The sequence below is a fragment of the Hibiscus syriacus genome, unplaced genomic scaffold (genome assembly GCF_006381635.1).
Source record: "Hibiscus syriacus cultivar Baekdansim isolate YM2019G1 unplaced genomic scaffold, ASM638163v2 tig00111792_pilon, whole genome shotgun sequence".
In the NCBI taxonomy this organism is placed as follows: Eukaryota; Viridiplantae; Streptophyta; class Magnoliopsida; order Malvales; family Malvaceae; genus Hibiscus; species Hibiscus syriacus.
This window is the reverse complement of record NW_024063179.1, coordinates 575,016-601,383: the sequence shown is the minus strand read 5'-3', so window position 1 is coordinate 601,383 and position 26,368 is coordinate 575,016. Positions and strand designations below refer to the sequence as shown.

General features: G+C 34.0%; 2 protein-coding genes and 2 pseudogenes across 2 annotated transcripts; 1 reads left to right on the top strand and 3 right to left on the bottom strand.

Moving 5' to 3' along the window:
- Positions 1–3,676: 3,676 nt before the first annotated feature.
- Positions 3,677–6,714, bottom strand: LOC120170786 (monothiol glutaredoxin-S17-like). Its single transcript, XM_039178650.1, has 3 exons — positions 6,369–6,714; positions 6,161–6,235; positions 3,677–5,138 (listed from the first exon to the last, which is right to left on the bottom strand). Exons 1-3 carry the CDS (start codon positions 6,552–6,554, stop codon positions 3,930–3,932), a joined length of 1,470 nt encoding a protein of 489 aa, XP_039034581.1. The 5' UTR covers positions 6,555–6,714; the 3' UTR covers positions 3,677–3,929.
- Positions 6,715–7,333: 619 nt separating this feature from the next.
- On the bottom strand, positions 7,334–10,505 carry LOC120170760 (annotated as a pseudogene).
- LOC120170782 lies at positions 10,404–15,534 on the bottom strand (annotated as a pseudogene).
- A 1,953-nt stretch (positions 15,535–17,487) lies between these two features.
- Positions 17,488–19,911, top strand: LOC120170758. Its single transcript, XM_039178634.1, has 4 exons — positions 17,488–17,563; positions 18,088–18,141; positions 18,847–18,950; positions 19,855–19,911. The coding sequence occupies exons 1-4, from the start codon at positions 17,488–17,490 to the stop codon at positions 19,909–19,911; spliced, it is 291 nt and encodes a 96-aa protein (XP_039034565.1).
- The last annotated feature ends 6,457 nt before the right edge of the window (positions 19,912–26,368 follow it).

Here is a 26,368-nt window from a genome sequence, read left to right as displayed (position 1 = left end):
AATCTTCCCCAAATGCCATCAAGCACAAGTTAGCTACTTCTTGTTCCTCTTCATCGGAACTTTCTTCATCGCTCCATGTAGCCACATGAGCCTTGTGCTTATTCTTTGATTGAACCTTTTTCTTCAATTGTGGGCAATCATATTTGACATGCCCTGGCATTTTGCATTCGTAGCAAATGATTGGGTTCTTCTCTTTTGGTTCATTTTTGAGGCCTTCATTTCGTTTGAATTTTCTTCCTCGATAAGGTCTCATCATTTTTCTGAATCGTTTGGCAAACAATGTCATTTCCTCGTCATCGTCATCGTTATTCGAATCACTCTCATCTTTTGTGGATTTAAGAGCAACTCCAATGTTTTTCTTCTTCTCTTTCTCCTTTGGTGTCTCGTCAATCTTGTCGAGGTCCACCACATCTTTGAGCATCATTTCATGAGTGAGGAGTGACCCAATTAGCTCTTCAAGAGTTAAGGACGTTAAGTCCTTAGACTCGATGATTGCCGTCTTCTTTGATTGCCACGATTTTGGGAGGGAGTAGACTAACTTCCTCACAAGCTTTTCATTTGAAATGATCTCTCCATATGATTTGAGACCATTGACAATCGTTGAAAATCTATCCGTCATAGCTTTGATATCTTCATTTGGTTTCATCCTGAAATTTTCATAGCTATGCGTTAGAATACTAATTTTTAGATTTCTTTACCTCATCGGTACCTTCATAAGTGACTTGAAGTTTTTCCCATATTTCTTTGGCGGTTGTACACGATGAAACTCTTCCGTATTCATCTGGTCCAAGAGCACAAAATATGATATGGATGGCTTTAGAGTTGAGCTGGAACATTCTTGTCTCTTCTTCACTCCACAACCTTGGATGAGTGAGAGGTTTGATGTATCCTTCTTCTACAGCATTCCATGCTCCCATGTCACTTGCTTGAATGAAGTACATCATTCTATTCTTCCAATAGGCATAGTTAGCTCCATTGAAGAAATGAGGCTTATTGACGGGCATCGAGTCGAGACCGGAGTCGAAGTTTGAAGAGGAGGCCATTGATGACTTTGATTATCGATATAACTCTTCCCGAATCGACTCAAGAGGCGATTAAACCTTCAAATGAGTTAGGCTCTGATACCATGGCCAAAAAGGGGGTGAATTGGCAATAAAAATTTTGGTGGAAGCTTTTGCAGAAAATTGAAAGAAATTGCACAGCGATTTAGAGTGGTTCGACTTTATCAACCAAAGTCTACGTCCACTACCTTAGCTATCCACACTAAGGATTTTCCAACAAATTCACTAATTTGTTCTTTCTTTTGAGGCCAAAGAGATAACCTTACATCTCCCTCAAGAATATACCCCAATTCTTGAGAACACTCTTTTCTCAAAGAGAAATACAAATTTGCAAACTTACAAGAAAAACCTCACAAGGCAAATATGTTTGCACAATTCTAGAACAAAGAAAGAACACTCAAGAATAAATACAATTGAGCACAATAAGTGTTCTTGAAAGCAAAATGAATATTGAATGAAAAATAGGCTTGAAATGCTCAAACTTGAGGTTTGATGCTTTCTCTTTGATTCTCTCTTGATTCTAATTGCTTGATGTTTCTTGTTGTTGATCAATGGCTTATAAACTTGTTTAAATACTCCTTGAATCAATTCTGAACGTTGGTGATAATTAGTGGAGTCAATAGAGCCGTTATTGTGTGAAAACAATTAATTTTCTGGGTGGGAGCGTCTCATGCATCGATGCATGACCATTATGCATCGGTGCATCAGTATAAAATTTCAAATATTTTAACCGTTGGACTCCTAGTGCATTGGTGCACTAAGAGTGCAACGATGCATGAAGTGCATTCGATGTTTGAAAAATAGCCTGGTGCATCGATGCATGGATTGTGCATCGATGCATCAAATACATTCGATGTTTTAATTAAATCAGAGTGCATCGATGCATGGAGAGTGCATCGGTGCATGGAATGCATTCGATGTTTCAATTTATTCATTGATGCATCGATGCATGGTATTGATGCATCGGTGCATGCCTTTGAAAAATTGATTTAAGGCTTGATTTTGGTTTAAAATACTTTGAAAAATTGTTTCAAAAATAGTTTAAGTACAAATCACAATTTTACACATTTAGTAAGGATTAAAATTGATCTTCAAAGACTTGGAGTAATAATTTGATATTCGATAAATTGAATCGAATATAAATTGTAAAATCATTTGTGAAAACCTTAAAATTCATTTAACTTAATTTGTTATATCGAAATATCAAAAATGTTTTTAACAGTATTGATACTTCCCTATTTAAAACTCAATTTTGACTCGATTATGGTTCGAAATACTTTGTAAAAATTATTTCAAAAATACTTTAAGTGTAAATCTCAATTTTCCATCTAGTAAGGAGTAAAAATTGATATTTGAAAACTTGAAGTAATATTTGTGATATTAGAATAATTGAATCGAATATAATATTTAAATCGAATATAAAATCTTAAAATTTATTAACACTTTATTTGTTATATCGAAACATCAAAATGTTTTCAACAAAATTTCTTATCAATTTTATTGTTTTATATTTACGTAATTCACATGTTAAATTTATGTAATAATTTTTTTTAATAATTATAGTTTAATTTAATTATTTAATACCTGTTTATTTGTTTTTATTTTAAAAAAGGGCAAACTATGTCGATAGTCCCTTTTGTTATCGTCTAACTGACTTTGGTTACCGAAAAAAATTAAAGAGAAAAAGTACCTTACGTTATCCGTCCGTCCGGTTTAAGTCTCTATATTTTGTTTAACCTCTTTTATTTTAAGTCCCTTTTGTTGAAGTCGTTAACATAGTTGAGGGACTAAAATAGAACGGGCTGATAACGTTAAGGATTGAAATCGAATGTACCGATAATGTTAGGGACTTAAATCAGACGGACCGATGGCGTTAGTGACCATTTCCCCTTATTTTTTTCAGTAACCAAAGTCGATCAGACAAAAAACATGGGATAATATAGGCATAGTTTACCCTTTAAAAATGGCTTAATATAAAAATAGGTGCCTAAACTATACTCAAAATTAGCTTTTGGTGCCTAAAGAATTTTTCGCTAAAAATAGGTCCCTAAAGTTTTCTCCGTTACACTTTTAGAAACCTACCGTTAAAAAAAATCATTAAGTGACACGTGTCATGTCCATATTTTTTAGAAAAAATAAAATATTATTTTGAAAAAAATATGTCGTGACATGTGTCACTTAATGGTTTTTTCTAACGGTATACACCTAAAAGTGTAGCAGAAAAAACTTTAGGCACCTATTTCTAGCGAAAAATTCTTTAGATACTAAAACATTTTTCGAGACAAGATTTAATCACTTATTTTTGTATTAATCCTTAAAAAATTAGATACAACATACATTCTCACTATTTTAGTTTTAAATTAAAATTTTTGTTTATATTAATCAAACATGTTTTCTAATTTTCACATAAATAAAAAAATGAAAACTATTTTTTGGAAACAAAAACAAAAAATGAAAACAGAAAATATTTTCTAAACATTCTAATTTCATTTTAAATTGACCCTAAAGTTTTTAACATTCTAATTTCATTTCCAAATTATGACCGTCAATCTAAATTATTCCGAAAACTTATTAATTGTACCAATTTCTCAATAAAAAGTGAAACTCGAGAACAAAATATAACTTAATGAAGTTTTATCAATATACCAAATGCTCAAAGATGCAAATCGTGCGTAGATACAAGGAGTTCTACTTAACCAACTCAAAAGCACCAGTAGAGATAGTTTGAAGGCAAATTAAAACAAACAAATTATAAAGGTTTTCAAGTACTGTAAATTGGCACATATTCAACTTGGATGACTGAAAAGTCCGGAGTTGAAGTCAAGGTTTTGTCCCAAAGTCTTATTTTTAAAAAACTGAACCACAGCCTTACTCGGACAGTGTCGCTTTCATCTCACCGTTGTTCCGGAGCTCCAATACGATATCGCAACCTCCAATAAGCTCACCTTTGTAATAAAGTTGAGGAAATGTCGGCCAGTTCGAGAAGACTTTCAATCCCTGTCTCACTTCATCGTCCGTTAAAATATCAAATGAGCCGAAACTCAAACCATCCTCCTTTAGGGCGTTGACAACTTTAGAGCTGAAGCCACATCTAGGAGCATCGGGAGTACCCTTCATGAAGAGCATTACTGATGAAGAAGAAATCAGACTTCTTAGACGGTCCTCCAGAGTCTCTTTCTTAGCGATGCCTTTCTCAATTAAAGTCTTTTGAAGCTCGCCACTTTTCTGCATCTCTAACGCAATGTCTGATCCACCAATAAGTTCACCTTTAATATACAACTGGGGGTAACTTGACCAATTTGAATAAACTTTCAGCCCTTGACGAGCTTCATCATCTGTGAGAATGTCAAAACTCCCGAAATCGACTTTCTCTTGTTTAAGTATTTCAACTACCTTGTGGCTGAAGCCACACTTGGGCTCATCAGGCTTTCCCTTCATAAACAGCATAACCGGGTTTGAATTAATCAAGCTTTGCAGACGAGAATTTAGGTTTGCACTTAATCCAGTGGGTTCTGCGGTGCCACCCATTCCCGCTCCACTCCCAACAATATCAACTCCATGATCTCTGAAAACTTCTTTAAGTTCACCACTTTCATACATCGAAATTACTATGTCACACCCACCGAGAAGTTCCCCTTTGCAATACACTTGCGGAAATGTTGGCCAGTTAGAGAACTTCTTTAAACCTTCACGAACTTCGTTGTCCGACAGAATATCAAATGTTCCAAATTTGACTTTTTCATCCTTCAAAACATCAACAACTTTTCTGCTAAAACCACACTTAGGTTCCTCGGGGGTTCCTTTCATGAATAGCAGTACTGGATGAGAGTTAATCAGCTGCTGCAGTCGCTTCTTAAGTTCGTCGTCGAAACCAGTTTGCACTTGATTTCCTGTCTGGGATGAACCATTTACCTTCGCCAAATCTTGGACAGTCTCAAGGACGGTAGGGCCGGCAGCCATCCCAAGACTAGCAGGAGCAGCAGCTTCTCCAGGGTTAATAAACCCAGTAACCTTGGCAACTTTGTTGGCGAGACTGGAAGGATCTGCACCCTCCAATTTATCAAAAACCTTACCATCCTGACAAAAACAATTAAATGGCCAACATTACTCATCTTTCAAGAGTGTTTAAATCGAAAACTCATGCTAATCAAACCTAGACTTCGAGCAAATTATCAAAGGGCAATATTAAAAGAACAGGCATACAATTGGATAGTCTAGTCTTATCAGTATGAATATTTATTGCCTTTATTCAAAATGGATAAGTGCGTTCGGGGGCAAGTTTAGTTAAATTCACCTCTCTATATTTTCAGGAAAATCATTCAATGATCTATATCTAACTAGAGAAAAATTTCATTTGTGTGTCCAGTGAAATACTCTCAGCCTAGGATTGTCAAATGCAATAACAAGCAGCTAATGATTATATTCCGCAAGAAAATAAGTCATCGGGCTGATTTAGCAACTAGCATTCGAACATATACATTCATGGATTAAATCGACTTCAGTGTGAATATATATATATATATATATATATATATATATATATATATATATGTGTGTGTGTGTGTGTGTGTATGTATGTATTCAATGGTCACTAGAACTAAATGAACAATAGTCTTCACACCAAATGCAAGTCTCAATACCTAGAAATCTCCAATGCAAGAAGAAACAGCTAATCAAAATTGCAGACCTTGTTACCGACAAAATAAGTATCAGACAACAATATTCGGCAATTATTTTCGCAAAATCTTTTGCTCTTTTTTTGATATAATGGTCTAAAACGCACTCAAGAATAAAATTGAATATTGTGCTAGCATTCGCATATATAAAAAGTCAGCGAACGGACCAGTACATACAAGCAGCGCTAAGAAATCAACCTTTAAAATTTACCCTCTATTGTCTACATCTGGAACAGCCATAAAATAGAGCAATATCATTCAACCATTAAAAATCAACACCATAAAAAAAACTCGATAAAGGTTGCTTATTTATCAGTATATACATGTACTTAGAAATTGCCAACTCTAATTCAAAATTATAAAAGATTTAATCCCACCAATAGAGTACACTGAATAAGAAAATTCACCCATCATAATATTTACCTTAAAGAAGACGAAGACAGGCACAGCAGAAACCGAGTATTCCTCAGATATCTCAGGCTGTTCTTCAGCTTCTACCTGCAAGAAACAAATCATAACCCATCAAGCAAAAAACAATTTTTTCCATGAAAGAAAGGAGAAAAAGAACGAAAAAAAGCATTCAATCTCAAACAAGGAAATTCAAAGCTTAAAAAGGAGATAGAAGAGGAACCCTAAGGAAGTGAGCGTTGGGGAAATCGGTGGAGAGATGGGAAAAGACTTTGTCCATGTGCTTTGAAGCCTCACACCAAGAAGCCCAGAAGTGAAGGATAAGCGGTGCGCTACTCTGGCGCAACCCATCGAGCTCAGCCTTTGATTTGACATCTTTTACTGAAACACCAGCACCGCCTCCACCCATTGCTATGTTTAGTGGTTTGGATTAGTGAGTTTGGTTATTCTTCTCCGCTTCAAAGTAAAATAGAGTAGAGATTTCTAGACGGCGCTTATAGAGAGCCAAAATATTCCACCTTTTTGGGTTCTTTCTTAATGCCTTATCTTAGGTCACTCTGAATAGTTCCTCAGCTCCGAGTCGAACTCGGTTCTTTCCATTTAGGTATTTTTCAGATCCTAGATTTCGTGCTTTGTTTCGACGCTATTCATGATTAAATTGGCCCTTTGATTAAGGTCAGATTATGGTTTTGGTACCTCTATTATGTTTAAATTTTGGATTTAATTCCTGTATAATTACTTTCAAGTTATAACATAGCAGCAGTTCCAAGCAAATTGGGCAAAAAAAACATATTCTTTTTCCTTTAGAATTTTTTTGTAGAAAGATAAATTATTTTTTCCATTATAACTTTAGAATTTTGATTTTATAAAATTTGTAGAATTAAAACTATAAATAAAAACTCATATTTAAATGAGAATAGACCTCAAAATTATTCATTTATTTTAGAAAATGTTTAATATGATACTCAAATTATTAACAATATTACCAGCATGCATTTGAATCACAATCAAAATTATATATTTATATATAATCAAAATTCAGGTATCAAATATACTCGAGTTAGAATTCGGGTAAGCAAAAAAACCTGACTTGATCCACGATCATCATTAGTTAAAACGTTAATTATATTAACTATTAATGCAAAAGGTGCATTAAACCCTGTTCATATCACCAGAATTAACGAAGTTCTAAAACAGAGTCCGACATGCGAGCACGTGAAAACCTCGAAAACATTGGAAAATAACAGCATAAACATATGGCCCTGAATTCAACTTATATCCGCCCAATTCGTGGCACTGCCTGTAAGAGGAATGGCCGGCAGTCTTGTTAATAAGTCCACTTGAAACATTACTCCACAGATGTTCCCATCTTCCTTCATGAGTTGTTGCTTTTACCTTGTGAAGTGGATGATCAACGCTTATATGGCCGTTGCCCATGGTTTTCAGAACCTGACCGGTTAGCGAACCGGTCATGCTATCGGTTCACTGGTTTAACCGGTCGAACCGGTTCGATTGGTCGAAATAATCGGACGACGTCATAATTATTTAAAAAATTAAATAAAAATACCAAAAATATTTAATAAAAAATATTTTTTTATATCACAAGTCATATTCTAAGCAAGTCATAACATATATAAGTTAAAAACCATAAAATTAAGTGAAACAAAATGATTCAAATTAACTACAACATAATATTTAAGGTAAAACATATTAAATAATAAATATAATTATATAACTATAATTAAAAAAATAAATTTGGGACTAAAATAATAATAATAAAATGATATTGTTTGATTTAATTTTTTTTTAAAACAATCTTACAAGGCAAAGAAACATAGAATAACATCTCAAAAGTATAAAGAGTAAAAATATGAGAACAAAACAATCTCACATGGCTAAGAAACATAGAAGAGCATCCCAACTAACTTCTATAAATAATAGAGATAATTTGACATTCAAAATCATAGAGCCTTTTGGTGAGCATTGAGTGAGTTATTCTTTCACTTCAATCAATCTCGAATTTTAGGCTTCAATCGAATTTCTAATTTTTTTTTAGTTCAAGCCTTTTCGAGTTCAAGTTTCAATATTATATTTCGAGTTCAAGTTGAATTTGATAATTTTTAGCTCGCGAGTTTGAGTCGAGTTGAACTTACTTTTAAAGTTTTCAAGTTCGAGTCGAGCTCAGCAATACTCGAGTTCGACTTAACTCGTTTAACAAACGAAGTCGTTTGGTTTAATTTTTTTTAAAAACAAAATTGACAAGTTTTTCTTGTTTTTTCCGGTTTTGGCCGGTTCACTAGTAGCGGTACAACCGGTGTAGATTGAACTGGACTAGACAATGATTCTCGATTGAACCGACTGATCCGGTCCGATTTTCAAAACACTGCCGTTGCCATTTATGAGAATGCAGCCTGTAAAATCAACACTGCATTAATATACAGTTGTATGGACACAAATATCCCAGTTATCATCTCGAGTGACTTCGCATCCACCATAAATCTCCATTTTTTTCTCCTAGTTATTTATTCATCAAACAAGTCATACCGTAAATATTTTAAATTGGACCAAATAAAATTCGAGTGATCATAAACTCTAATAAATCTCTTGACATTAGAAGTGTTTGAGATTTGATAATAGGACTAGTTTTTTAACATCTGCATTTCTGCAACAAATAGTTGATAGTGTTATCAATTTGAATCTACCGATAACATCATACAGATTGGGAGAAAATTGTGTCAAATTAAAACAAAAAATCAAATCCCAAATTTTAACATAGTAAAGGGACCAAAAATAAAAATTAGACCAATACATTTTACCCGGAGGAAATAAGGCAGAGGATTTTCCACAAACCTCTTGTATGAGGTGACGGATCTAGAAATACTTTTTAGGATGTGTATACATATATTATCAACATAAAATTTTTAAATGGGATTAGTATAAATAAAATTTCAGGTTGGGCACCGTTCCTTAAAATAAGTAACTAATCAAAGAAAATTCAAATTTCAGGATAGACACGAAAAATTTCAAGGCGGATATTATTAGTAAAATAAGTAACTAATCGAAGAAAATTCATATTTCAGAGTATGCATGTGTCCAACCTTACCAAATTGTGGCTTTATGGCGTTTGGATCATCAAATAATACCAGGGAGCCATCTCCAGCCTTCCCCATAAGTTGCACGCTTCCTTCGTGGTCCTAATTAACATTGTTAAACAAAACCACGGAGCAACATCTAAAAGTGTAAGAGTTTATTAAGTATTTTTAGCTTACTCTGGCCACTAAGAGGGTTTTAGAATTTAGATTTAGCATAAAAAAGAATGAAAGCAAATTTTCCTTCAAGGTCTTTAATGACTTGATCGGGTGGATAAGGAGCTCGGTCTCGAAGAACCTTGTAAGCATCGAAGACAAGCATAGCTTCCGTTGCTTGTCTCGGCAGGCCGTAATGTCGCCTGAGTTCGCAGATGTTCACCAGAGTCCCGGTGAAGATGCAAAAGATGTCTTCCGTGACAAACATGGACCTGCTGTTACATATTCCGACATAATCAAATAATGAAACAAACACATCAGACATGAAGAAGGATCAAAATTCGAATACCTTTGGTGGAAAGGATTCGAGATTCATGCAACAGTGTCATGAAATCCACACCTGAAAAGTGGTAAAAGGTAAACTCCGGCCACAACAACCTGAAAGTCTCCGAGATTTCTTCCCGAGTTTTCTTTCTATCCAAGCCACATGAGGGAAATCCATGCTCCTCCGGTGGATTTCCGATTGCCTTCTAAAAAACCGCCAACATTTTTACGAATGAATCTTACTGAATGCACACACCATGCTTTATCTCTGATCTCTGTAGCTTTTGTAACTGAAAGAAATGGTGACGGTTCCTTAAGGTTACAGAAAAACGGATTGTATTGGGGTCTGTGCATGTAGCACAACTCAGCCTTGCCTGCGGCAATAGTGGCCAAAATTTCTGGTTTCTTTGCGGTTTCCAAGAGAAGAAAACAACAGTAATGATGGGATCCTTCAGAAAAAAAAATCAGACTGGACAGCTAGATCAATTGATAATGAAGGCAAACTAATTTTGTTAACCGTTATGATTTGCTTCTCTACTCGTGTACTTGGAGTATATGAATCGTGTTCGCGGCCAATAAGTTTGATCGTTTTTAATTTAAATAATTATGCTCCCAATTATTCCGTCATGAACCGCTAGCGTTTAAATGTGTCAAAACCATAAACAAAACTAAGATACATGTATTATTATTGTAAGGTTTTTATTGTGTTTAAATGTTCTGTTTCCATTGTTTGATGAAAATTGACAAGTTCATTGCTGGTAACGATGTACAACGAGATTGGTTTTCCCCATTTGCAATTCTATGTTGCAAGGATCTTAGAACCACAGGCAGCAAGAGCATGGCTCCCTTCTTTGTACACAAGGTTCCCTCTTACAAAAGTGGCCAACACATTCCCAGTCTTTTGTCTATGTAGGCAGAGAAACTCTGCACACGGAAAGGGGAGAAACGTTCTCCGACTTAAGAATCGAACCAAACAGGAACAAGAATCAAGTACGGAGAGGGATAATAGAGAATATGTGATACATACCGGATTTTTAACGATCATTAGATGACCTTCATTGAGGTGAAACTCAACTTCAGGTTCCCAGACAACAATGTCTGCATGGATTCCGATTGCAATGGATCCCTAAACAATGTAGTTACCATCTCCAGATCATTCACTCACAGTGCACCGGAAAAGAAAAAATCAATGGAACTGCATATGTAAAAAATGGTTTAAGATAATTGACCTTCGAATGCTGTCTGGCAAGCTTCGCAGGCCTTTCGCTCCACCATGAAACCAACTGTTCCAATGTTATTCCGAATTTCTGCCCATATGACCATGTCACAGGAAGAACAAACTGCAGATGTCTCAATTAAAAGGCTATCAATTAGCGTCCACCAACTACAGTACCAAGTAAGAGTAAATAACGATCAAAGAGAGAACGCGAGGTAATGATGGAATTGCACAACAATATAAAGCAAACAAAAGTGGGATTCATCAGATTTCGACCTTGAAGCGAGAGAGAGATGATACAATTAAGTGTTATGATGGTTTACAAGTCAAATTTCTTTGAAAATTAGTATAATATTCAGAAAGTAATGTCACCATAAGATGGTATAAGAATTTTATATACAGAATAAAGCAAACAGTTATTTGAGATAATTTTCCTTTATATGGAAAATTACCGACCTGTATAGATGATATACCGCCCCAAGCCTTCAAAAAGTTACCATCGTTCAGGTGTTTAAGTTCTGGGACTGACGGTGAATGATCTGAACTCGGCATATCGGTATGTCCTTCCTGGAACAGAAAAGCAAATAAAGGAAAAGTGATGGTATTAACAAAATGAACACACGATAACTAGTTACAGAAGAAAAATTGCTGGCAATACCATTAAAGCATTCGATAGTTTTTCTTTATTGCCTGCGTCACGGATAGGTGGGGCACACTTGAAACGAGTATCTCCGTCTGGAATTTGTTCTGCTGTAAAAGCTAAATAATGAGGGCAAGTCTCAACAGTTATGCTGTCACCTCTCCTTTTTGCTTCCTGATCCATTCACATTGAAAGTTCAAGATCAGAAATGTCCAGAAGCACTAATTTATTGGCAGTGAGAAGAATAGGGCTATGATCAAACAAGGGAGTTCTAAAGAGAGATTTTTCACTATGAATACCTTCATAAGATCAAAAGAAGAACTGGCATCAGACATGTACAACATAAAGATGAGCACCTTCTGCTGGACCTCCAATGCTTGTGTCCTTCGTAACAGTCAAAAGTTCTCTAATAGCTGCCTCCTCCCTGGATGAGAAATCAAGATTAAACTAAATGGTGTAAAGAGGCTGAATTTAACGCTTTACAAATTTGATCAATACATGGATAGAACCAGCCCTAAGGAAAAGTAGTTAAATATATACATCCCTAGCAGAAGAAAAAAAGAAATTCAAACTTACATGGAAGGTGGCCTTGTCTTAAGATAAGTCGAATATGATCGAGGATCACCACCATCATCTTCAGTTTCTAAGTGGTTTTCAATAGCTGGTTGAATTTCAGAATGTACAAGTAAAGGTCTCCTGTATTTGGTCAATACGGACAGGCCAGCCTAAAGTAGCAAATTGATAAGAATTACAGTAGATAAACTAAACATTACCAATTTTTTAGAAATTGATTAAAATCACTTCAGCAAAAGAATACTATTTATGCATTATTACAATATCAAAGAACATGGAAAAAGGAAAGTGGGACAGAAATGCAATTATGCAAATGTGCTCTGGTTCAAAAGGAAAGAAAACTGACATTACTATCAGTTGAGTGCAATTCAGTAATCAGAAACAAACCTTAATATGAATAGCATCTGTCATAGGAAAGTCATTGATCCCTGAAGGGCACATAAAAGACTGCAAAGATATAACATAAAAGTTGTAGGATAAAATTCCAATGCCAAAAATGATCAACAACTCTATTAACAGAATATTGCCTATTATCTTTGCAAGGGGAAAACGGTTTCAGAAAGAAGGGAGTTAAGTCCTAATGATGTCAATAAGTTCTCAACTTACTTAATGCAAATTATGTCTAGGATCCAGAGCAACATCCATCAATTGGGAATCACTTAAGTTCATACATGACATGACATCAAGATTATTCATACAATACTATTGAAGGCATAACTCTTAAAAAAATACAAAGACCCAGCCTTCAATATATTATTGGTGGCATAACTACGCAAATGATGTATAGCTAAATCATCCCATTAGATGCTTAGCTTCAAACCAAGGGCGCCAGCATCTAAGAGAGCTTCCAGAGCTGTTGCATTGAATGCATTTTCGGGTACTAGACCTCCCCAAAAGCCTGGCAATGCTAGTTTTTTAGACTTGAGCCTTTGAAATAGTGATTTATTAAGATAGAGTTCACGGAACATACCAACATCAACATAAATACTCCTCTGGAGCCTCAATCTGTCAAGAAAAAAAGTTGTTCAAACATATGCTATATAGCATATCAATTATGTTGTCACATATAAGCAGGGGTGTGCAAAAATACCCGACCCGGTTGACCCGACCCGCCGGCCTGAACTTAAAAAAACCGGTAATTTTCTAAAAAAAATTACCCGGACGGGTCGGGTACCCTGCCCGACATTTCCCGGGTCGGGCCCGGGTCACAAAATTGAGTTTTTCCGGGTACCCGGTTACCCAGTTAGTTTTTAATTTTTTTTATTATATATATATAATAATATATATAATATAATATAATGAATTATTTATATTATGGATTATTAGATTTTGTATTTCGAACTTTTAAATTTTATGTTCGGATGTTGGAGTATGTAATTCGAAGTTTCGAACATTTAAATTTGTGTATATTTTTTTAAATTAATAATTTGAAAATGAAAAAAAAACATCCGGGTCGGGACACGGGCCGAGAAATCACCGACCCGGATGTTGCGGGTACCCGGATTTGCACACCCCTTCATATAAGTACTAGGCATACCTTGAGTTTCAATGTTTCTGCTGAAACAGTGGAAGGAAAGTTATTTAGAGGCATGCCAATCAATGTTGTAATACCCCCTGCACATAAAGAGTAATAGAAAGTTAAGGTGCATAAAGTGTGGCAGACCAAAACAATCATGAAAGAGATATTCTAAATTCCGTTAGCACTACACCAAAGGAATAATAAAACATGAATATATCCTTCGACCAAAGAGGAAAAATAAGGAAGAAAAACATATTTATCTGAACAACCAAATCCGATCATAAACGCTTTAGGCTATCGGTAGCCAAAAAAAACTACAGAAAACTGTAAAGTTTGCTCAAAGAAGGTGCATTTATAATTTGTACTTATTACCAAAGGAGACATCAGTGCAAGTTCATTATGCTTTATACATATAAAGCAATATACCCGCCGCAGCTGCTTTAGTCCCTGAAGGAAATCCCTCCCATTCAGCCCTCCCTGGATCATCCAGATGCGCATGCCTACCATGGACAAAATGTAATCACTGTAAATTTTCCTTTTGATCAAATCTACTTCCATGCTTAAGCAGTTTTATCTATCTCAAGTATTGCTTAGAATTTACACTATGTTTGATAGGAAGAAAGGAAATTGGAGGGAAACAGAAAAGTTGAAGAAAAAAGAAAGGAGAGGAAAGTAACCTGTTTTTCCTTCTTTGTGCTCGCTTTTAAAGATGAAACTAAAGTGAACGAAAAAGATTACGGGGTAAAGTTGAAGAACAAAAATTAAGCTGAATAGGTTTCCTTCATGGAAGGAATGAAATCACTCAATCAGAGCAAAAGGCTACAAATCTGCTCATTTTCCCGTCTTAATTTTTTATCTCCCAGTATTCAAAGGAAATGGTGGGAAAGTTCGATTTTAGTTCCATTCCCTTTCCTTCCTCTTTCCTTTTCTACCAAGCACAGTGCTATGATATCTATTTACAGTTGAAGAAATGAACAAATTGTGAACGCATTATGAATGTCAAGAAAACAAGATCTAACATCTTACGCATCAATCAAGCCAGGCATGACAACTGCATTGCCATAATCAAGTACTTGTTTAGATTTTCCATTCCAATCTTTGTCCTCAACTACTGATATGATATTCCCTCCCTTTACCTCCACCGTCCATTTAAGCATCCAGAAAATAAATAAAACAAAATGACTATTCAGTACCAAGTACAGCAAAATGATCTTGCAGTAACATTGATATTATCAACAACATAACAAACTAGATTCCATTGTTTCCTCCCACAAATCCTCATATGCAAAACCAGTCAAATCACATACCTGCACCAGAAATAATCCCTTGTGGGGTCACAATACGCTTGGTTGCAATGCAAGACTGACTGCGAGGAAGAAGACTGCAACCGCTTTGAGATGGCTGTCAAACGTAAAATAATAATTTTAGCTTCTCCAATTTATCAATTTACAATATCGAAAACCATAATCTATAACTGCAGATTGCCTTAAAGAGAACCAGAAAGGAAGTCAACTTAAGTCATTCCTTAAAGCAAACCAAAGCTAAGCTAAAATCACATAATCATTTCATGATCATTAAGATTCTAAAACCACAATCCAAGAAAAACCAGAAACTAAAGACAGTCAAGAGAACTGAAAATTTCAATTTCATCCGTTCAATTTCTCCTCAATATCAATATTTAAAAAAAATACAAAGTTTTAAGAATTAGTGTAACATTAGAAGATAGCTTAGAGGAATCTTGAATGCAGAAAAGGAAAAGAAAAGAAGCGAGCAGCGCTAACAGAGGAAAGAGATTCCATTTTAGCAAGTCCATATCTCTGCCTGCTTCCCCGCTTTCCACTTCCTCTATCTTGTTTTTGTTAGTGAGGGGAGGGAGGGAGGGAGGGAGGGAGGGAGGGAGGGAGAGAGAGAGATCCACGCCTTCATACACTTGTAGATGCATCTGAAATCGTGATTAAAATTGGGTTTAAATAATTTATAGGGTAAACGACAAAATTACTGAGATAATGTGTACCAGATTTTTTTATTTCCCAAATAATGCATCCGACAAATTATTTATCAGGATAGATCAAATTTTATAATAGAGTGTGAAGAGGCCGTATAATCTATACTTCTTGTTAAAGACATCAAAATTTTCATGTCTTCAAGCTAGATTCATCCTACCAACTTTTTTTTTTTTGTTATACAAAGTCGAAGACACATGGTATGAAAAAAAAAGTTACGTGGTAATTCATAAGTTCTTCCTTGAGATTGTAGATAACACCCTAGTTCAAAAAATAATTTGATAATAATTTTTACGAGGAAATTTATTTTCCATCCCCTTATATGTGCGAGGATGTTGGTGACCATCGAACTATGATCACAAACCATTTTGACCATCAAAGTTTTAAAAGTAATCAATCAGATCACCAACTATTTAAATCGTTCAATTAAGTCAATCACAGTTAATTTTTAACGGAGGTGATGAAGTAATAATTAATAAAATTGACATAATTATATATTTGATCCTTAATATTTACGCATTCTATCAATTTAATCACTATTTTAATTAAACTAAATAAAAATTTAACCCTCCAATTTAGAAGTTTCATGTGTCACTATATAATTGAAATGTTAATTTACTTAGTTTTAATATTTTAATTAAATAAAAATTTCATCAATCTGGTGGGACAAGTGTCATCACCAATGTAAATGGAAAACAAATTGAAATAAAAAGAAACTGCTAAGGGGATTCATACAATGAACCCTAAAAGTCCCTTAAGCAACCCTCTGCCACTAAGTTAAGCCTTCTATTTAGTTATAAAGTGTACAATATTTTATATATTGTGTTTGAGATTATTTCACACAAGTATATATACATAAAAACGAGTTTAATATTTTATCTCAATTTGTTTTCTCTTTATATAGTGGTGACATGTGTCACTATCTGATTGGTGGAAAATTTTATTTAATTAAAATATTAAAATTAATTAAATTAACTTTTTACATATTTTTTTAGAGTACTTTGACCTCAACGTTATATTTTATTTTAGGAAAAAATGATCCCTAGCTATATAAAAATTGTTAGTTGACTAACAATCAATTTTTTTATATTAGACTGCCATGTAACCACTTTCGATATATGATATGTGTCACACCATCACATCACTTTCGATAATCATATACCACAATACACTTTTTAACATATGTCATATGTTATGTAATCTCTTTCAACATGCGACATGTGTTACATATCACTTTAAAACATGTGTCACATTATTTTTTGGACACGTGACATGTTAGTTTGTCACTCTTTGACATTTAACATATATCACTTCATCACTTTGGACATGTGACAACCCAACATCAATAACATTCATTGATTATTAGTCAACTAATAATTTTTATCCAATCATGAGATAATTTGTCTCAAAATAAAATGTTAAGATCAACACACTTAAAATATATAAGAACCAAAACAACTATTTCGTTAAATGTTAAATATGAATTTTATCAATATATCTTTCATGGACAACCGTGTGGACCGATGGGCTTACTAGCCTTGATCGTTACAAAGGGCGAAGTAGCTAATAACTTGATTTTGCCCATTATCTTAAACACTTATTATTATTAAAATATTTATTTAATAATAGATTAAATATTATATTACGTGGTGATAGGCCAGAGGCTAACAGAAAACGCATAGTTTTTGCCACGAATAAAAATAAACCAACTGTCGCTAATTACCCCCTCTCTATAACAAAAAACAGTTATAATTTGTATCATCGGAGACGCCGTGTTTGGATACAGAGAAAAGAAAGCAAGCAAGATAAAACGAAAGAGAAAATGCTACTTCAACAATGGAGTTCGCAATGTGGAAATCATTGCACTAAGAAATACACCAGTCTTACAGAAATTCCTTGTAAAATTCCTATCGTTCTTCATTGTCTCCTTTTAAATTGTACGAGTTTTTCAATATCCGTTAAAATGGATTTATTTATTTGATTATTAATTTGTTTTTAATTAACTTAGTTTTGGAATAGGTTGCATTTTAGCTCTGGCATGGCATCTGTTGGTTTTATTAAAGTAATGTATGTGTGTTCCTTAATTTCGGTGTTAATTAATGATAATGTGATGATAGTATGATGTGTGTGTATATAGTACGATGAATTGTCTATTAATTTCAATAAGATGTCAATATTACTTTGCTTGATTAACCTATGCTTGCCATATTCCGATTATAAGTTTGATCATGCATTGTAACAATTGATTTGTGGTTGTAGTCGTTCTGATGTATTGGCTGTAATTGTAATTGTTGTAATTCACCTATTATTGAATTATGACATTATATTCATAGAGCTGCAACATATTTGATTTTTAGTTTACTTAGATCTATTGTGTGTCAGTTGTCCATTCATCCTACTACCTATGCTGAGTTTCTTGTAGGGAGAGTGTTCTGCAAAAAAGGGTGTGACAACGATGCTGATACGTGGGAAGAATGTAAGCAGTATTGTTTCTGTAGTGCTTGAAATTTCTAAGCTGTTTCCTAAGAAAAATTCCGTGTTACATTGGATTTGGTTTTGTTTAGTAAAATAATTTTCAAACATCAGTGCAATGTTACTCGGTATCCGATGTGAGTGTCGGATGCGGGTGTGTATCCGACATGGATATCATTAGATTTTTCTGATTTTGTGTATATTGAGGATCCTTGGAGGCCATTTCCCCATATTCATGTGTCAAACATAAGTAACGCACATAGCTTCTTCTAGAAAGATGGAGTCCGAGCAACATAGCATCAGTGTTTTGAAGTTCCATGTTTGGCATTCCAATGCTTAATTCGTATCTGCTAAGAATTAGTCTCAAAATGTCTCATTAAGTTGATTTTCTGATTATATTTTGAGCATCAGTTCTTACACCAAAGATGAGGCAAGTTAAAGACAGCAGATCATTGGAGCTACAGTGACAGCAGACACTAGATAGCACTGTTATTATAGGCTATTGAGAATTATTGTTCATTACTGATTAATGTGTCATGCATTCAGTTTCATCTGGATTATTCTGTTTAGAATTATTTCATCAATGGAAGAATTCTTTAACCAACCTCTATAGACAGAGCTGTACGTTAATAAGATGCAGTAGCAAAGTAATATATGCATTGGAAGCTGATTATATATCTAAAAGTGCTAAACACCATGGGCTTTTCAGGTATATCAGAGTGCACCGATTTATGCTATAAGGCTCCTGTATTAAAGGATCAGCAATGGAGTTCTTATATTGATCGTTCTCCTGGAGCTGTCAAACAATCTGAGGTATTTAATCTTTTAGTCCTTCTTTACCCCATATTTTTACTCATAGAAACCCTGAGGTTTGTCTTTTGCTTCTAGTTTCCATGCTTAGTATGATTTAACTGCCGTTTGGTGAGCCATTAGATTGTGATGAGCTGGATTATGTCTTCTCTTCATGAGCTTTGTTTAATAGAATGAGAGCTAATCTTTTATGAACTTCTGGAAGTCTGATGCTATGCCAACTTAGTCGATGCCAAACTGGTACTAGGAAAATTATATTGCAGTTTTCAAGTGTAGCCTTTCTCCCCTTCTGTTACTAGAAGCTTATAGGGTTGCAATTGATTGTTGATATAGACAGGTTGAGGCACACATATTTTGGTTGTAATGCGGTAATATTCTTTCTTTGATGCATTTTTGTCACTTAGGAGTTGATAACTATTGATGCCACTTGATTATATTCGGAAGGAGATGAAGCAAGAAATCACTTTGGAGGGGACAAAACCGAATTAAATTTCTTAGGAGGGGCGAACATACAATATAATCATTATATTAATTAAAGGTTTTATAATTTCTGAAGGGACTAAAGCATATTTTTTCCAATTCTGGGGTCCAAGGCCACTGCCTGCCTCCCTCTAACGCTGTCCCTGGTTTGGAATGTTTTCGGAAGTGCAATGAATTCAAACAGAATGTGGGATATATACTTGAATTCAGTGTGCAAAAATTGGAAACTCCGTTACAATGACGACGTTTTCTAATTCCCCACCAAACTAGGTGATTAAAGTGCTTCTGTTCAATGCACAAGGATGTATGCAGATGCATGACGAATAGGGCTTTGTATCACATGGCGAATGTATAATCAGAAATAATGAAAGTAACGCTATTTTTGGACAACCATGACTAGTAATTTCATTTTTCTTCCTCTATGCAGGAATGCTATAGTGCTTGTCTAGCTGGCTGTGGTTACAAGGTTGATTTATTCTATTGAATTGGAAAGATTAGTCATTCGCTTTCTGTCTTCTTGCAATTTGCAAATGATGTTTTTATACACATACTGCAGCTCGAGCTCTGTAAAGATGATGACGATGAAACACCAACTGGTCCTTCAGAGGAGAAGCCGCTAAATCCATCCGACAGTAAGCCTGGTGAAGCTACTATAAAATAACCAAGCTCAATGGCATAGTCTCTAACTCCGTAACCTTCTCCTCCGCTTCCGGTTGGCTAGCCACATGGACGAGGGAAAGGAAAGCGTTAGTTCGGAGCTGTTTCTGGGCCCAACAGGTTTAAAAACATAAATTATGAATATAAGTTATACCTCAATAAATTATTAACTGAATAGTCTGCAAGGAGATTCATCAAGTTGCAGGCATGCAATTATTGGCTGACATTGTCCCGGGGATGTTTTGGTGAATAAGCATAGTTTCTCTTTTCCTCCCTTGTTGCCTTAGTTAACCTTCAAACCAACATGTCTAGTTTTCTGGTTCTCTGCTGTATAGTTTTGATTGAATGTGATTGTGGCTGATCTTTAGGAATGAAGTTCTGGATACAATAACAAATTGCAGGGGATAAATCCTTGTAATTGCACAATGATGCGACTGAGTAGATATTCTCATATTTTAAATTTTTTCTATGTATTTTTTATTAAAAAATTGTTTTGCCTCCATCCCGAATTTTAATTCATCCCCTTAAGTTTAAGTTCACCCCGTAACATAAAATCTTGCATCCGTCTCTGCTCATGAAATCCATTACTTGTTCCGTAAAATGTTTGGATATCTGAAACGATCTTTTATCATACAAGCATTGATATCCGATCCTTTGGCAAATATGTAAGCAACCATAGCTTGAGTTAAACTACAAGCCGAACACAGAGCAAGACCAACATTATTAACATTGGGTGAAAGAGGAAACATCCCCTCGCTGATCCACGTTTTATCAACTGGGGCTAAAAGCTCCAATGAAGAAGAGAAGGTGAGGCGCGGTGACACCATCGCAATGGTGTGATCCAAAGGATGTTGGCTTAGTAAGAGAGAATAAAGGAGAAGAAGCTATGGTTAATTTGTTAAAATTTCACCGTTAAAAGTTAAATATATATATATATATATATATATATATATATTCTCAATTAATTATTAAAATAATATTTTTTATTGTTATGTATGATATAAATTTTATTTGATGATATGGAAACGTAATTGATCAAATGTATTTTACGAGTTTAAATTTATACAAACTTTGTTTAATAAGAAAAAATATGTATAGTATATATTCATTCATTTATTGAGTAATTAAAGACATATATAATGTCTATTAGTTATTAAAATAATATTTTTTATCGTTATGTATGATATAAATTTTATTAGATGATATAGAAACGTAATTGATCAAATGTATTTTACGAGTTTAAATTATACAAACTTTGTTTAAAAAGAAAAAATATGTGTAGTATGTATTCATTCATTTATTGAGTAATTAAAGACAACGTTCATACTTAAAAAAAGATCGCTAAGTAAAAAAAAATCTAGTTTTCTCTTATTGATGTGTCGCTTATCTCTTTTATTTTTCGTCTTTGTTGATCGGCAGTGACACAAATTTTAATGTTGGTTGTCGACCGCCGATATTTTTTATTGTCTTTTTATATCATATATTTTTTTTTTGTTTTTTGATTTTCAATAAGTTTGCATGTGTTGCACGTTTTCATCTGCCTTTATTGCACATTTTCTTATGTTTTTTGGTATGTTCTTCGGTTCTTTGGCCTTTTTTCATTTATATTTTTTTTTCTAAGGGTTGATTTGACATCGTTGCGATTGATTAAGATGACGCTTATCTAATATCTTGTGATATTCCCTGCTTTGGACCCCCGAATTGGATTTGGGTACCAGATTTGTGTTCGTGGATAGCTTTTCACGTCGCTCGAATTTGATTTGCGATTTGTTGGTGGTCTTTCAATAGTTTGATCTCCTTTTGTGGTTCGTTTGCCGATGCAATCAGATATGTTTGTATCTATCTCTGTTCGAGTTTCTTGGTTAGGTTTAATCTTTCTTTGTATTGTCCTTTTGTGATATTAAATTACTAGTTTTGTTTCAATGATTATGGGAAATTTTTCTAATTATGTGTTTAATTTACGATTGCAATTGCAAATCTTATTGTAATTTGACATATTTCTTATTTTGAATAAAATTAATTGTTTCTATAAAAAAAGATAACGTTCATACTTACATATCATTATTACTCTTTTGTTTCTTATATATATTTTATATACAAATATTATTATCATCATCTATTTCTTATTTATATTAATATTAATATGTATCTTCGATACACACTAGAATACATATTTTCTATAAATTTTATAGGGAATTCTAAGGAACGACAAAATAATATAAGACTAAAAAACGGTGCAACCAAAAATATGTAATGGAACTTAATAAAATAGGTTAAGCGATACCAGAAATGTTAAAATAAGTTTAATCTATTAAGTTTCATGCAGTTTAAAAAAAGGCTTAACCGGGTAATTTATGTTCCCACCAAGTATAGATACTTACTAAGAAGAACATCGATATATTTTATATTTATAACATTTCAGATCGAAACTGTATTTTCAGATAACGACCAACTTATAACATTAACTTGTGAAGGAAGAGGGCAAGACAAGCTTAAATTATGGTAACATTTGAAGGCATAACCTAAAACATTAATTAAATCAATAACATTAACGATTTTTTTACTTATGTTGTGATTGTAAGAAGGTAAAATTTTAAATTGCAACAATTATTATTATAATAACGTATAACTTTTCCTATTGTTAGGTAGACTTTTTTTTTGCAAACTGATTATATCGATAGTTTTTCCTCGAGTATCGATATTTTTGAATTATTAAAACAAGGAAAAGGAGAATGATATTTAAAAGTATCGGATATGTGCATATATTTCGATACAAAGGGAAAAATACCAAGTATTTATGCATAATATAAGCAATTTAGTGAAGGTACAGGCAAGAATCAGAGAACAAAAGGAGGGTTTTCGTCTTTAGAATATGTTTTCCATCTGAGAAATACACATTAATTCAGAAGAACATAACTGAAATTGCAATTTGAAGAATAGAGAGGTACATTGTCGAAACCCTAGTTTGCAATATCTTCAATTAAGTTTTTCGGATTTAGTGACTAGGTTTTATTGTATAGGGTAAAGATGTAGTACAGAGGATCGATTATTGTTATAGGTTGAAGGAATGACAAATTATTGTGGTTAGTAAAACAAGTAAAATGTAATCTTATAGGTTGAAAGAAAAAAATTGGGTTGTAGACAATTTTATAGGTTGTACACGATCAGTGACTGTAATGAACTGTTATGGATATAATCGATCATGAGAAGCAATTACATGTACATTTACATAACAATTTATTACAACAAATGTTGCTGGAATATGTATTGTATTGTATTGTATTGCAATAATTGAATGAAAATGAATATATAGAAAAAGATGCCATCAGTGGCTGAAAAACTGAGGGTGGATGAAATGAATAAAATGAGAGGCTGTGACATAGCAATTGTTATTCAAGAACAAGATGTTTTGGAGGAGCAGGAGACTACTGAGACAAAGGGAAGGCTGAAGAAACCAATGTCTCTATATATATGCAATTTTAGTAAGTAACCATGTATTTGTCTGAAACTTGTTTGAATGATGGTTATTGAATAAAAGTATAAGAGATGATTGTATTGATGAGAAAATTGAAATGTTTACAGTGAGATAGAATGTAGACGGTTGAAAGGAGTTTTAGATATGAAGGTTGGTTCTATGTGTATGTGAATTGAATTGATAAGGTTATAGAGAAGGAGTGTTATAAACATTATTGATAAAGCAACATTGATCGCATGTGAGAAAAGAAGAGACGACGAAATGGAAGTTGATGAGCAAAGAGGAGAAAGAACCCTATGTAAAATTGACTGAGAAACAAAAAGAATTATATAACGCATAGAGGAGTGGACATGAAAAGAAGGTATTCCACATATTTTCACGTCTATATAAAATGGTAACATTTTTTTAAATGTTTTGTAGAACATAAAATAACAATATTTTTGTTTTTTAAATAAATGTAGGCAATGTCCATAAGATATAGCTTGATAAGAATGTGTGAATTGATGGAGGAGTTGAAAGCACGGGGAAACCTCAATGTTGTTAAAGAATTAGAATTTGAGAGTTTGATCGATGTAACGACACGACCAATTCGTAGGGAGTTGTGTCGAGAGTTGTTTGAGAATTTTGATATTTAAAATCATTGGATTCGATTCGATGACTTTCATTCTCTTGTAGGGTTTGAACAAGTTGTAACTGTGTTAGGGCTAAAAAATGAAGGACTTGTGTGGAAGAAGTGTTTGAGAGGGAGGAGTGGAAAGAACATAGTAGGAGGTATAATATAAGGCCAAAAGTTATGTTACTTGAAGTGGAGGTAGAGATTAAAAGCGATAAATTTGCTTGTGATGATATGAAGGTGAGAGTTTTGTTGTACGTCGTTGAAATATTTCATTTTCCAACGGGTGATACATCCCTAAGAACGGAAAATATGAAGTTGTTGTGTGACGAAAGGATGAAAGGTGAATTAAATTGGGCGAAACTTGTTGAAGACAAATTGATAGATACATTAGTGATTTTCCAAAAGTTTGAAAAGTATAGATACTTACAAGGTTGCATTACAGTATTAGAGGTAATTGAGTATTGAAGATGTATTTTTTAAAAATATTTATTTAAATAAATAGAGTTGTAGTGATAAATTGATTAATTTCCTTTGGAATCCAGGTTGTCTTGTTTGATTTCTAGTCGAATTTTGCGAGTGTTATGACGTTAAAAAAACTGGGATTCCATGCATCCTTGCATGGGGAAAGGAAGAGGTGGTGAAAATTATGACCAAACTAAAATAAAAAAGACCGAGAAGGAAAGAAAAGGTAATAATAGTGAGGTTTTCTTATTAAGCATTAAATAACTTTGTTAAACATTATACTCTATTTTTGCATGGTCCTCTTATGGAGGAAGAGTACATTGGAAAGAAAGATTTTGGTAATGAGACTTCCTCGAATGAAACGTGGAGGAACAAACCTGATGCAATCATGTCTGAGTTGCTGCAAATAAAATGAATTGTTTCAGAGGTTTGTGAAAGACAAATAATAATAGAGGAAGTGATGGCTAGCCTAAAATTTGATGGTAAAGAGTCCGAGGAGAAAAAATTTTTGATGGCATGTTGGAAGAAGTTGATAAGATGAGGACTGAAATAAATGAAGTGATTATTTATATTGGTGAAATTGAAAAAAAAAGTGTGGATGGGGTTAGGGAATTGAGGGAAGAAATGGGTGAGATAAATAGTTTTTTGCATCAATTGACAAGAAAATTGATGATATGTGTAAAATCGAGAAGTGATTGTTAGAAGGAGTAGAGGGGGAAGCTGAGGAAGAAGAAGCACTGAATTATAAACAAGTTGGGGAGGCATCTACGACTGAATTGAGGACACCTAATACATTCATTATTGATGACATTGATTCTGAGTGTCGTACACCGCTGAAAGAGCAAAAGGTAAGATGAATTGTAGTACATGAAATTTATATTTATGTTTCTTGTAGTTTAGTCTAATAAAAATTTAATTGTGCATGTTGTAGATTATGGGCCAAAGTTTAGTGGGATGCAATTTTTGTTAGAGTGAAAAGATTAAAAATTAGTTAGAACTAAAATTATCCATGACAAACTTATTTTGAGACATGAATTTTTACTGGCATGCAATTGTGGAATACTATTTGCTTTGAACTTAATTAAATTTTCCTTCAAACTTATGTTCTCTTCACAATAATGCTTCTTTGTTTTCTCTTAACCTCTTTTCCTATACATGTATGGGTTCCACAGGACATCCTCTTCTGTTGGCAAGAACAAACTTGAGGTAGTTGTCATCGATAGGTTGCTTAAACTCAATCCATAAGCCAAAGATTGTCTTGCAGTTCTATTCCATATATTTCTTAACATGAGGCATCCTCTTCTAGTGGCATGAACGTGGCTCCTACTTATAAAGAGATCCTCATCTGGTGGCATGAAACATAGCGCAACTCTGTTACACACTTGTACCAATATCAGTGCTAGAAATTATGCCACCAGAAGAGGATACCTTAATAAGGCTGAAGTCCTTATAAATCAATATCTTCTACAATATCTCTCTGTATTCTTTGCTTTTTGCCTTGCATTCAATCTGCATTGTTTTCTTAATGTACAACGGGAGGTTTGAACCAAAGCTCTCGCGCTAGTGACATTCACGTGATAAATGGCAATAGTCCAATCATACTGCATTTTTACTAACGGTTGGCATTGCCCTTTGGGTTTCTGTAGCGCGTTCATATCCCTTTCTTTATCATAAGGTATCCTCTTCTAATGGAAAAATTACTGGACCAATATGCTAACAAATACAAGACAC